Source organism: Salvia splendens, chromosome 21, assembly GCF_004379255.2.
Source record: "Salvia splendens isolate huo1 chromosome 21, SspV2, whole genome shotgun sequence".
Classification (NCBI taxonomy): domain Eukaryota; kingdom Viridiplantae; phylum Streptophyta; class Magnoliopsida; order Lamiales; family Lamiaceae; genus Salvia; species Salvia splendens.
The window spans coordinates 12314541-12328693 of NC_056052.1; the positions used below are offsets into that span (position 1 = coordinate 12314541).

At 42.7% G+C, this 14153-nt stretch overlaps 1 protein-coding gene and 1 long non-coding RNA gene across 2 annotated transcripts; one reads left to right on the plus strand and one right to left on the minus strand.

Moving 5' to 3' along the window:
• Positions 1-315: 315 nt before the first annotated feature.
• LOC121784244 lies at positions 316-1311 on the minus strand. Its single transcript, XM_042182405.1, has 2 exons — positions 453-1311; positions 316-359 (listed from the first exon to the last, which is right to left on the minus strand). The coding sequence occupies exons 1-2, from the start codon at positions 1309-1311 to the stop codon at positions 316-318; spliced, it is 903 nt and encodes a 300-aa protein (XP_042038339.1).
• A 10844-nt stretch (positions 1312-12155) lies between these two features.
• Positions 12156-13641, plus strand: LOC121784500. The gene is made up of 2 exons (XR_006046720.1): positions 12156-12438; positions 13407-13641. It is a non-coding gene; the product is annotated as an uncharacterized LOC121784500 (long non-coding RNA).
• Positions 13642-14153: the final 512 nt, after the last annotated feature.

The window sequence follows — 14153 nt, forward strand, 5'->3', positions numbered from 1 at the left end:
GTTCAAGTACACAAGATACGCCGGACAGCCTTTTCTTATCATCTTGGTTGCTTGCAATGCGGAGATTATGGAGGTTCGTCGGTTCATGGAGATCCCATATAAGATAGTCGGCTCTTTGCCCGGGGCTTTAAAAGAAATCTGTCTCTCTTTACAGTGAATCGTTGCGTGGTTCTCGGTAAGCCAATCCATTCCCAAAATTATGTCTACGTTTTCCAAAGGTATAACGTGAAAAAGTTGGGCCACTACTCCTAATTCTCATAACGTAAACTCTATGTTCGAGCAAGTTTGCACAATATCAATTAACCCTCCAACAGGTTACGACACCCTCAAACCCAAGTCAAGTTTAGCAATAACGAGTTCTAAGGAATTCACACATGACATCGAAATAAAAGAATGCGAAGCACCCGTATCAAACAACACGATAATAGGTAGTTGTTGGAGCTTTCCCATACCTGCCAAATTCTCCTTGCCCTTGTTGGCCTGCTGCTCTTGCACTTGATTTCCTTTCAGTGCATACGCCCTTGCTTGTTGTGGGGCCACTTGTCGGATCGGTTGTGGCTGTTGCGGTGGCCTCTGTCCTTGCCCATTCTTCGCTCCACCTTTGTTGTTATTTGGGCACTCTCGAGACATGTGCCCATTTCCACCGTAGGCATAACACCGAATGCCTCCAACTCTGCACTCCCCAACATGATACTTGGAGCACTGATTACAGTAGGGTGTTCTCTGTGGGTTTCCCCTCTGATGTGGCACAACTTGGCGGCCATGGTTCTGCGGGTGCCGAAAAGTGGAAAAACGTCGCTTGTTGTCAAAAGGAGCTCGGTTTCCTTCCCACTTCCTATTGTCTCGATAGTTCAATGGGAGTACGGGTGGTGTAGGATTTATTGCCCTCTCGTTCTTGGGCAGTGCTTCCTCCACATCTAAGGCGCAGCCCAACATCTCGGAATAAGGAATTCCCCTGCGGCTGGCCACAGCTACCCTTATCTCGGGTCTAAGGCCAGAACGAAACTTCGCCGCCATCTTCTCGTCTGTGTCCACCAATTCTGGCACATAACGGGTCATCTCACATAGGGCGCGGTCGTACTCCGTGACCGTCATGTTTTCTTGTTTTAAGGTGTGGCGCTCTACTACTTTCGATCGCCGATAACTCATGGGAACATACTTGTTGTACACTTCCTCCTTAAACTCTTCCCAAGTAAGTGCCTCACGGCGAGCGGGGTCCATGGTTCTCCTCTTAGTTTCCCACCAAAACTCAGCAGGCCCTGTCAGTTGATAAGTCACGCATGCCAGACGTTCCTTATCAGTGCATCCCATAAAGTCAAAGATACACTCAAGGTCGCGTACCCATGCCTCCGCCTTCGGGGGCTCTCCCAACCCATCAAACTTGGGTGGTTGTCTTTTCGAAAGGCCTTGATGTATTCCCTTTCGTTTGGTTGGGGTAGAGGTGGTTGTGGAGGCGGGGGTGGATTCCCGACACTTCCCTCTGTCTGTTCCCCCACATTGTTCTCCACTCGTGGACCGCGTCTACGTCTTGGTGGCATATTGATCTAAAACACAAGTTAGTATCGTTGTGGGTAATCGTTGTTATCAAAACACCACTTCTTTGAATTTATCACAACCGACCATACTAGGGGTACTATAAACGAGGCGATCGTGACCAAGGGATAGCAATAAAGACAACATTTAAGGATAACAGTTAATATGTAAAACTTAATTAGCTTTAAAGAAATATATTTTAGTTCATTAAAAGTTAAACAACGAATTTTTAGTTTAAAGAAACTGAATGTTTTAAATTTATTATTAATTAGCGAAGACTTTTAGCAAATGATTTTTTTTTTAAAAGTAGCAGCAGGGAAAATAAATATCAAAATCCAATTAACTTCCAAAAGAAAGCATTTGGTTTAGTTTACGAAAAACCATTTTAGAGTAACAAGGTAAACATCGGGCTAAAGCCTAACACAAATGGACATGCTAAAAAACAGTACGAAATAAAATAAGGTCTTGCGGCATAGTTCAAAAATATAGCAGCGGAGATAAGGTTTCAAAGAGAGTAAAGGATAACGCCTATGTATGAAGACACAACGCATCCAACATTTCCTAGGCCGACTCAACATCCACCGCAACATCCCGCTCAACCTGCACATAGGGAAAACACATGCAGGGTTGAGTACTTGTTGTATTCAATGAGCTTATGCCAAAAACATTTTATACAGTTATGTCATCCATACCAGTGATCTCGTGTTTTACATGTAGTTAAGAAATATCACGAGAACACAAAAATATTCAAAGTCTGGCCAGACAGTCAATCTCCCCACTTTCTCATAAATCCATCAATCATAATCATCATATCACGGTGCGACGAAAGTGTGGCCACACTATTCGCCCACGAGACCGGCCGACTAGCAAGGACGGCTCACGATCCCACCAGTGTACACAACCTGATAGGGTTTGCGGCCCTACTCAGACCCGAATTCGTTTCACAACACAGTCATATAGCCTAACGGAGCAAGCTCAGACGAACTAGGCATCAGGAAACAGTCTCACAAATAAAAACAACATGGCATGACATAACAAATTAAACCACCCTTATAACACCACATCATATTTTCGGAAAATAAAAAGATTTGTAAAAGAAAGCCCACCTCTTTTGATTAAACAAATCAATATCCAACTTGAGGCAACCCTGGTTCCTTGTGCTCACGTACATAGAATAACCCTTGCCAACATCACAACACAATTCAGCCTTCCATCAATTCACATTATCATGCATGTCCTATCGTTCCTTTCATCGTTCTATTAAATTACCGATCCCAACATTCATCAACATTAGGAAAACATTCCATAATATTTCTCAACGTATCACACATAATCACGTCATAGGATACATTCCTTAATCATACATGCATCATATAATTCACCCAACTTGGCAACAAATGATATTTTAACGTACCAACAAATCTGGCAGAACTGCGCAGTTGGTTTGTAAAAATCCGACCTCATCTGAAGCTAAAATTTGGTCACAACACAGTAGACACATTAAAGTTTATCCAGTTCAAAATTCACATCAAAATGAGGCCATTTGGTCGGTCAGATGGAAAACGAAACTTTCTGGGCGAGAATACAAGTTTCTGGCAGAATTGTGCAGTCGACTTCAAAATTTATTAAAATTTCATCTTTCGTCAAAAGGGGGCTAAAATTTACACACAACATAGAAAACACCTTGAAGTTTACCCAGTAAAAATATCGCACTAAAATAAGGTCGTTTGGTCAGTCAAACACATGTCGTAATCCACTGTCCGAACACCACAGTTTTCAGGTTTCACAATTTCGAAATTAGGGTTTCTTCCTCATTCATCCAAACAAAATTTTTCATGCTTCCCACACACAATCATGCTTAAAAAGGCTCTCACAATCATGTTCTCATATTATCACACATCATTCACCAATGATTCATTAAAACTTCATACATATTCATTCAAAATTGCATAATTACAATTCTTCTCATACAAAACACAAATAGAATAAAAAATTAAACGGTAGAAGCAAGTATTTATGCGATTCGTCGGGAACTCTTGAAAATCCAACTCCAATGGGTGCAAGAACAAGGATGGAAGGAAATTTGGAGAGGACAAAGAGAGGGAGGAGAGGGAGGCGTGTGAAGAGAGGGCGGACGAGGAAGAGGGACCAAAAATGAGCAGGAATGGGGGCTAGGGTTTAGTTTATGTGATTATATAGTCCTAGGTTTAAACCCACAAAATTAATTAATTGTGGAGGAATAAAATAGAGGCCAATAATAAAATCCCACAATTAAAAGAAAGGCAATTTTCGAAAAGTTGGCTGGGAAATTAATAAGGAATTTATTTGGTATTTACTAGGGGAGAAATAGATTCACAATTTAGGAAATAAAACAATGACTATTCCATAAATAAGGGAAAAAAGTAAATTAAATCTCCAAGTAGGAAATAACGAGGGATGGGCCGAAAGGAAAATTATTTAAATCCTCAATTAAATAAGAATAGGATTTAAATTTGGTAATTTCCTTATAGGAAAAGACTCTCATAAAATAGGTAACAAATAAATAAATTTCCACAAGGAAATTCGAAGCATAAGGGGCGTGTGATATGGAGAGCACAATATAAGGAAAATATTCACATCCCCAATTAATTTGACTTAGGTATTAATTTGGTATTTATTTGAATAGAAGGATATCCACAAAGCAGGGAAATAAATATTATTTCCTTCTTAATCAAAGGCGCCGAAGGTTTGGGTATTATTCCCACAAGGGAATAATTCGAATATTAATCAAATTATGGTGAGGAACAAAATGTGACAAGATTTAATTGGATTTAAAATAATGAAGGGAATCAACAAGGTACCAATTAAATCAAAGAAATAATCCATCCTTCTAATTAAATTAGGGGATTTTTTTGAAATCCCTCAAGAATAGGCTAGGGTTCGAAATTCATGTAGTACAAGTTTGGAATAGTTTGTTTTGGATTTAATTTGGATAAATATCTCAAAACAATTTTATTAAATCCAAGAAAGAGAATATAGTTTCCAATAATTGGGGGGGCGAAAATAGCCACTCTATTTGGCTAGAACAACATGCATGATCTTATTTAATTTAATTTCCCTCATAAAAAAATATAAATAACACTTCATTCCAAATCACCCATGACAATTTATTCCACATATTCAACTCAATCACGTAGCAACAACTAAATTTCATAAATGAAATTTCCAATCGACATATTAACATAAAAGTCGCAAAAAATTTTGGGATGTTACAAACATCAATGGTCAAATTTGGATTTTGTCCCAAGAAGATGTGCAGGTTGAAATGCTGGACAACTCAGAACAGCTACTGCATATCCGGGCGTCATCCCGAAAATGGCCCTCACCATGCTATTTTTCAGTTGTGTATGGCAAGTGCACACGCAGAGGAAGATACCCCCTCTGGAGTAAACTGCGTGATTTGGCAGTTGGTCAATCCAGTGATGTATGTTATGCCAATGGTCAGAGGGAGAGGCCGATGAGAAGGAACTTTAAGTCTTCGGTTGAAAGGAACTCTTCTGTTGTGATGGGGGATCTAGGAGCTAAAGGGATGGTGGTGAGGGGCTGGGTGTTAAGGGTGGTGGTGAGGGGCAGGCTGGGATAGATAAGGTGCTAGGGTTGGGGTAGGCTTTTTGGAAGAGGGCCAGTTTGTTTCTGATGGGTTGTTGGGGTCTTTGAATTCATGTGCTAGGAAGGATCTGGATTTGGTAGAAGGGTTTGTTCTGGGATAGGATGTAGGGGGGTTTCAGGCCAAAGGGAAAAGGCGTGGAAAACAGGGGAAAGGAGCTTGGGATGCAGCGGGTTTAAAGGGGGGTCCCCGAGGGAAGGAGGTCAGGCTGGCTGCTGTGGCTTGGCAGAGGGGGAAGGGAGTGGGTCTTCTCCACTGCGAGTCTCCGCTAATAGGTTCTCTTTGTTGATCTTGCTTCCCATGAACTTAGATGAGAGTTCCCTTGCAGAGATTTAGATTTTGAAGTTTATGAAGACGAGAAGGACTGGGATTGTGAGGAGGATCTTGAGAATGAGGCTATGCTTCAGCATGGCCGTGGAGCAGATAAAAGAGGAGCTTCCTTGGTTCTGTCAAAGGTGATGAAAGAGGAGAACATACTGAAGAAGGTGAAGCTTAATTCCTTGGTCCTATCTACTACAGTTTGATATGTCTCTTAACATTCTGATATGGAATGCTCAGTGTGTGGCTAATGTGAATACTCAGAGCATAATCAAACGGTTAGTTAAAGAAAACAAGATTATGGTTCTGGCAATCACTGAGCCATTAATAAAGCCGAAGCCGGACTTCTTTAGCAGGGTTTTTGGATTGCAGTTTAAGGGGTTTAATTGCAATGGCCAGATTTGGGTGTTTGCTGCGGAAGGAATAGAGGTAGATGAGTGGGATGATTCTGAACAGATCCTACATGCTCGTTTCATCCCACCTATGTTACCTGCTCTGTTCTTGGTCTCGGTGGCGTATGGGAAATGTTTTAGAGAAAGAAGTATTGGGATGTGGAATAAGCTCCGTGATCTTGCAGCGAAGTTGGATGGTTTGCCTTAGCTTATGGGAGGTGATTTCAACATCTTTGTGTCTGAGGAGGAGAGACAGGGAAGCAATAAGAAGAAAACCAGGGAAATAATGGAGTTCACAGACGCTATTAGTGATTGCCAGCTCTTGGATGTGGGTGCAGATGGCCCTAAATTTACATAGATAAGAGGGGACATCTTTGAAAGGTTTGGCATAGTTCTTCTTGGAGAAGGTTGGGGGAATATTGTAATACCCCGACTTTTTCTACTTTTTTTTATTGTTCGTAGTGACATCGTTTATGCACCTAAAATTTTTGCCTTTGTTTCGTTAGTCGATAGAAGGATATAATCATTTTGGGGCCTATACCAATCATTCCTTTCTACCCCCAATTTATTTAATTTTCCAAACCCAATTCATTTTATTTGAAACTACTTTTTGAAGCCCAAATTTTGGAAAAGCCCAACATAAGACCATACAAGATATGCTTCAGCTCAAATCTCCCCATGATTTCACGTTTTTGTTCAGTTCAATCTGTTCCACAAAATCCGGAACAAATCGGTTTCTACCTCCCCATGATCCCATGAAATCAGTTATGTACACATACATATCACCCACAACTACGCGAATTCATCCCATTCAATCAGTTTCCACAATTTTCCCCATTTCGTTCATTCAATACCAAAGAAACAGAGAAGTCGGGAGTGCAGAGAAGAGTTTATCAAAGAATTGAGGAATTAGGAAAAGAAAACAACATTGAGGGGGAAATAGGAGACCACGCCGTTCAGCGGCGAGCTCAGCGGCTGTGGCGACGGGCTATCGGCAACAGTCGCTGCGATTCATGGCGGCACTGCAGTGCGGGAGAGAAGGAGGACAACGGCAGCGGCGGCATCGACGCGATGGAGGAGGATCTGAATCAGCGAACAGCAGCAGCAGCTCCTGCTGCGTTGCGGCATTGGCAGCGGTGGTGTTGTATTTTGCCGGCGGAAATCAGCGAAGGAGGAGAGAGATGGGACGGCGAAAGCACCGCGCGGCTGCTCGACGAGTCTCGAACAGCAGCGGCGGCAGGTCGTACGAGCAGACAGCAGCAACAGCCGCAGTGGAGGTCGCTGGAGTGGGCAAGGAACCGGCTGGAGCAATGACGTCGGCGCAGAATTTGTGAAGAAGAGTCGAGATTTGAGAGAGAAAGAAGACGATAGAAATGGAGTTGCTCTGCGTTCCTTTTCGGATCAGCAATGGAGTCTCGCGGCGGCATGATTTCGGGTGGAGCAGCAGCGGCGTGATTGGACAGACGGAGGAGCTGCGAAGTGATGAAGTGGAGACGACGGCGGCGGTCTCACGCCGGAGACGACAACGGCTGGATGGCGCGGTGCAGCGCCAGGAGAGGAGACGACAGAGACGGAGACGCGGATGGATTCGGACGGCGACGACTTCTACTCCGATCAGCAGCCTCACAACCAACAACAACAGCGGCGAGCGGACTTCACAGCCCACGACGGCGGTGGAGAAAGCATGACGACGCTGTGCAATTGAAACGGGAAAAGATGGAGAGTTCACGGCGTGACGACGGTTGCTCGGCGGACAGCGGTTGTCTCGATCTGGGGCAGCAGCGACTGGACTTCGACAGTGAAATAGAGAAAGAGGAGGCGAATAAGGGACAGCAGTGGCACTCTCCGTGAACAGCCGAGGCTGGATAAACCGGGCAGGCAGCTCCGGAGATGACGAAAGCCGAGCTGGAGCGATGGAGATAGAAGAGAGACGGAGAGATGAGGTTGTACGCAATTTGAGAGAGATGGGAGACGGAAGGAGGGATCGAGAAGAAGAAGGGGACTTCAACTCGAGTTCACTGTTCACGTAAGTTTGAGAAAAAAAGTTGAAGAAGTTTTAGTCCTTGTTTTATCTAAATTTTGGGCCATATTAATAAAATGGAATATTGGGCCTTATTGATTTAATTCTTTGGGCCTAATGCATTACTTAAAATATTTGGGCCTACTATTTTGATAAGGAGTTGGAATAATGGATGATTGGGCCGGAGTACTTTAAATCAATGGGTGACTTCACACACGCTTTTCGAGGACAGAATGAAACACAAGTTAAAGCTTTAAACGAACGAGGTGGGCTTTCGAACTAGATACTTTCAAGAGCTTTAGTTTTAATATTTTGATTCGAGCATCATTATATGTGACGAAATGTCTGTGATTGCGATTATTACATGATTATGTGATATATGTGCTTAAAGTGAAAGTGATTGTCATGTTTTGCGCTGTATAGCTTTTTGAGTGGTTGTGAATTGCTTGACTTGTTGATATGATGTGAGATGATGCTCGACCTATGCAGAAAAATGATTTATGTTTCAAATACGTTTTTGAGGAAAATAAAGTTTGTAAAGGGAATATCATGCCATGTTTTTGTTTTGAGAAATGCATATCTGTTTGTTTAGCAAGGGAATTGACCCTACTAGACCTATTGAAATCGAATTCGGGTCTGACTAGGGAGTGAGTCCCTACTCAGGCTAGTGTACACCAATGGGGATCGTGAGCCATCTTTTGGGTCGGCCGGTCTAGTGATCGAGTTTGCGGCCACAAATCTCGTTTCACAGTATGTTGTTGATGTTGACGAGGTTGATGTTGATGAGATTGATGTTGATGAGATTGATGTTGATGTTGATGATTATTTAGTGGGGAGTGAGTCCCTACTATGAGTTTAATCGAATTCGGGTCTTAGCAAGGGTGCGTCCCTACTCGGACTAGTGTACACGATGAGGACCGTGAGTCATCGAATGGGTTGGCCGGTTTTCGTGCTCGTGGAAAGTGGCCCCTTACACGGCACCCTAAAGAACAGATATGGCAGTTTCTTAAATAATCAAGGAGAAATGGTTGGTTTGAAATGATGAGGAAAAAGGATTTGAGGATGAGTTGAAAGTTTGTGTTTGAAATATTTTTAGCGTCTCGGGCCTTTTCAAGTTAAAACCCCGAGGTCACTCAATGGTGGCATGATATACATGTTTTTATAAAATTGTGTTGGCATTTGTTCACTGAGTACATCAAGTACTCAGCCCTGCATGTATTTTCCCTATGTGCAGGTTGAGCGGTGACGAGCGCGGTGGGTGTTGAGCATAAAAGTGAAGAATGTCTATCAAATGTCTAGAATATGTTGTGTCTTCATACATAGCATTATTCTACTCTCGAAATGCTTCCGCTGAATGTTGTTTCTTTTGAGTTTATGTATTGTTGAGATGATACTCTGATTTTTTTTTATTCGAGCTATTCCCATTTGTTTCAAGCTATGGTCGATTTGTGTTGTTTTCCCCTTTCTTTCCCGCTTCTTTAATCCTCCCCTAGTCGCGATCAACCGTGTTTTCTATCCTTAGAAAATGCGGGCGTGACAGAGTGGTATCAGAGCAATTTTTCTTTCCGCTCTGGACCCGAGAGTCTTTTTATGTCTTAGTCTAGACTTGTTTCGCTAGACTAAAATAATAGTGATAATAATAATAATGATAATAATAATTATGCATTGAAGGCTCAACATCCCGCTTCGCCACGCTTAATCAAGAAAGAGGTAATTTATTTTTATGAAAAAAAATTTTATGAGAAAATTTTCAGGAAAGGAGATGAGAAGCAATGGTTATGAAAAAAAGGAGTATGTTTTACAATGGGATAGAAGAGCTATGGTTATGAAAACAAAGTATGTTTTACAATGGGATAGATGAGCTATGGTTATAAAAAATATATGTGTGTGTGTGTTTCGCGTTATGTTATGCAATGAGGTGACTTGTCTTTTATGAAAAAAAATTGATCAATGGAAATACTGTGTTTATAAATTATTGGAAAATTTTTGAGTTTCGAGAAAAATAGTTTTAACTTTTTCGTTTGGAAAATTGAGCTATGGAAGTATGATGATATTTATGTTATGAGGTGCAAAGTATGATGTGTTATTCTATGGAGTGTTTTATACGATGGATGAAAGTTGATGCGAAAGTGTTTAGCTATGAGATGTGAAAATGTTGTGTGTTTATCTTGTGGTATGAATGACGTTAATTGTGGTAGATGTTGAGATGTGAGATGATGAAGTATGTTGCGAACATATAGTGCTTATGTTGTAGGCTAGACTGGGTATGCGCGAACCGTAGTTTTAAGTTGAAATAATCTATCACTTTCCCGAGTGACGAAAACGAGCTAGAATCTGAAAGGTTGGGGTGAACCCCTAATTTGTCAAGGCACGACGAGGCAAGGAGATCGAGAGTGCGAATGGAGGCGACCATGAAACTCTTTCTTGGAATTGCGTGAAACGTTGGAGCAAGCTTGATGTGTGAACTATTTTACTATTTCCTACGTTTTCCCTGAACGGCAAGAACAAAAAGAATACAAGGAAGGTTTCAAGAAGATGAGGATAGAGAAGACGAAATGAAGCTTCAAACACGAAAGTGGGTGCAAGACAAGATGATAGAGAAATTCTATATTCGAAGGACGTAAGCAAATTTCGGGACGAAATTTTTGTTAAGATGGGTAGATTGTAATACCCCGACTTTTTCTACTTTTTTTTATTGTTCGTAGTGACATCGTTTATGCACCTAAAATTTTTGCCTTTGTTTCGTTAGTCGATAGAAGGATATAATCATTTTGGGGCCTATACCAATCATTCCTTTCTACCCCCAATTTATTTAATTTTCCAAACCCAATTCATTTTATTTGAAACTACTTTTTGAAGCCCAAATTTTGGAAAAGCCCAACTTAAGACCATACAAGATATGCTTCAGCTCAAATCTCCCCATGATTTCACGTTTTTGTTCAGTTCAATCTGTTCCACAAAATCCGGAACAAATCGGTTTCTACCTCCCCATGATCCCATGAAATCAGTTATGTACACATACATATCACCCACAACTACGCGAATTCATCCCATTCAATCAGTTTCCACAATTTTCCCCATTTCGTTCATTCAATACCAAAGAAACAGAGAAGTCGAGAGTGCAGAGAAGAGTTTATCAAAGAATTGAGGAATTAGGAAAAGAAAACAACATTGAGGGGGAAATAGGAGACCACGCCGTTCAGCGGCGAGCTCAGCGGCTGTGGCGACGGGCTATCGGCAACAGTCGCTGCGATTCATGGCGGCACTGCAGTGCGGGAGAGAAGGAGGACAACGACAGCGGCGGCATCGACGCGATGGAGGAGGATCTGAATCAGCGAACAGCAGCAGCAGCTCCTGCTGCGTTGCGGCATTGGCAGCGGTGGTGTTGTATTTTGCCGGCGGAAATCAGCGAAGGAGGAGAGAGATGGGACGGCGAAAGCACCGCGCGGCTGCTCGACGAGTCTCGAACAGCAGCGGCGGCAGGTCGTACGAGCAGACAGCAGCAACAGCCGCAGTGGAGGTCGCTGGAGTGGGCAAGGAACCGGCTGGAGCAATGACGTCGGCGCAGAATTTGTGAAGAAGAGTCGAGATTTGAGAGAGAAAGAAGACGATAGAAAGGGAGTTGCTCTGCGTTCCTTTTCGGATCAGCAATGGAGTCTCGCGGCGGCATGATTTCGGGTGGAGCAGCAGCGGCGTGATTGGACAGACGGAGGAGCTGCGAAGTGATGAAGTGGAGACGACGGCGGCGGTCTCACGCCGGAGACGACAACGGCTGGATGGCCCGGTGCAGCGCCTGGAGAGGAGACGACAGAGACGGAGACGCGGATGGATTCGGACGGCGACGACTTCTACTCCGATCAGCAGCCTCACAACCAACAACAACAGCGGTGAGCGGACTTCACAGCCCACAACGGCGGTGGAGAAAGCATGACGACGCTGTGCAATTGAAACGGCAAAAGATGGAGAGTTCACGGCGTGACGACGGTTGCTCGGCGGACAGCGGTTGTCTCGATCTGGGGCAGCAGCGACTGGACTTCGACAGTGAAAGAGAGAAAGAGGAGGCGAATAAGGGACAGCAGTGGCACTCTCCGTGAACAGCCGAGGCTGGATAAACCGGGCAGGCAGCTCCGGAGATGACGAAAGCCGAGCTGGAGCGATGGAGATAGAAGAGAGACGGAGAGATGAGGTTGTACGCAATTTGAGAGAGATGGGAGACGGAAGGAGGGATCGAGAAGAATAAGGGGACTTCAACTCGAGTTCACTGTTCACGTAAGTTTGAGAAAAAAAGTTGAAGAAGTTTTAGTCCTTGTTTTATCTAAATTTTGGGCCATATTAATAAAATGGAATATTGGGCCTTATTGATTTAATTCTTTGGGCCTAATGCATTACTTAAAATATTTGGGCCTACTATTTTGATAAGGAGTTGGAATAATGGATGATTGGGCCGGAGTACTTTAAATCAATGGGTGACTTCACACACGCTTTTCGAGGACAGAATGAAACACAAGTTAAAGCTTTAAACGAACGAGGTGGGCTTTCGAACTAGATACTTTCAAGAGCTTTAGTTTTAATATTTTGATTCGAGCATCATTATATGTGACGAAATGTCTGTGATTGCGATTATTACATGATTATGTGATATATGTGCTTAAAGTGAAAGTGATTGTCATGTTTTGCGCTGTATAGCTTTTTGAGTGGTTGTGAATTGCTTGACTTGTTGATATGATGTGAGATGATGCTCGACCTATGCAGAAAAATGATTTATGTTTCAAATACGTTTTTGAGGAAAATAAAGTTTGTAAAGGGAATATCATGCCATGTTTTTGTTTTGAGAAATGCATATCTGTTTGTTTAGCAAGGGAATTGACCCTACTAGACCTATTGAAATCGAATTCGGGTCTGACTAGGGAGTGAGTCCCTACTCAGGCTAGTGTACACCAATGGGGATCGTGAGCCATCTTTTGGGTCGGCCGGTCTAGTGATCGAGTTTGCGGCCACAAATCTCGTTTCACAGTATGTTGTTGATGTTGACGAGGTTGATGTTGATGAGATTGATGTTGATGAGATTGATGTTGATGTTGATGATTATTTAGTGGGGAGTGAGTCCCTACTATGAGTTTAATCGAATTCGGGTCTTAGCAAGGGTGCGTCCCTACTCGGACTAGTGTACACGATGAGGACCGTGAGTCATTGAATGGGTTGGCCGGTTTTCGTGCTCGTGGAAAGTGGCCCCTTACACGGCACCCTAAAGAACAGATATGGCAGTTTCTTAAATAATCAAGGAGAAATGGTTGGTTTGAAATGATGAGGAAAAAGGATTTGAGGATGAGTTGAAAGTTTGTGTTTGAAATATTTTTAGTGTCTCGGGCCTTTTCAAGTTAAAACCCCGAGGTCACTCAATGGTGGCATGATATACATGTTTTTATAAAATTGTGTTGGCATTTGTTCACTGAGTACATCAAGTACTCAGCCCTGCATGTATTTTCCCTATGTGCAGGTTGAGCGGTGACGAGCGCGGTGGGTGTTGAGCATAAAAGTGAAGAATGTCTATCAAATGTCTAGAATATGTTGTGTCTTCATACATAGCATTATTCTACTCTCGAAATGCTTCCGCTGAATGTTGTTTCTTTTGAGTTTATGTATTGTTGGGATATAATCCCTTTAAGTTGTCAATTGTTGAGATGATACTCTGATTTTTTTTTATTCGAGCTATTCCCATTTGTTTCGAGCTATGGTCGATTTGTGTTGTTTTCCCCTTTCTTTCCCGCTTCTTTAATCCTCCCCTAGTCGCGATCAACCGTGTTTTCTATCCTTAGAAAATACGGGCGTGACAAATATGTTTGAAGCTACTAGAGTGACAAACCTTCCCAGAATATTATCTGATCACTGCCCTCTTCTGATAGTGTGTCGGGTCCCTGGTTCGAGGGTCAGGCCTTCTTTCGGATTTCAAAACATGTGGGTGAGGCACCATTTGTTCTTGCAAGAGATTGACAGATGGTGGAGGGAGGAAACAGTTACGAGAGGGATGATTAATGTTCAGCTTAAACGGAGTTTGAGAATTTGGAATCGTGTGGTCTTTGGAACATCTTCGATAGATTGAAGAAAGCTGAAACTGAGGCTAAGGAGGTTTGAAAAATTATGAACAGAACCCTACCCTGGCCTTGCGTTCTGAAATGAATAGAACAACGATTGAATTCCTCTTGAGACTGAAAATGGAAGAGGATTTCTGGCGTCAAAAGACTGA

Coding starts and splice junctions, on each gene's coding strand:
- LOC121784244 (XM_042182405.1), bottom strand. CDS start 1,311: ATGGGATGCACTGATAAGGAACGTCTGGCATGCGTGACTTATCAACTG. Junction 360..452: donor GGGCAAGGAGAATTTGGCAG/GTATGGGAAAGC, acceptor TGAATTCCTTAG/AACTCGTTATTGCTAAACTT.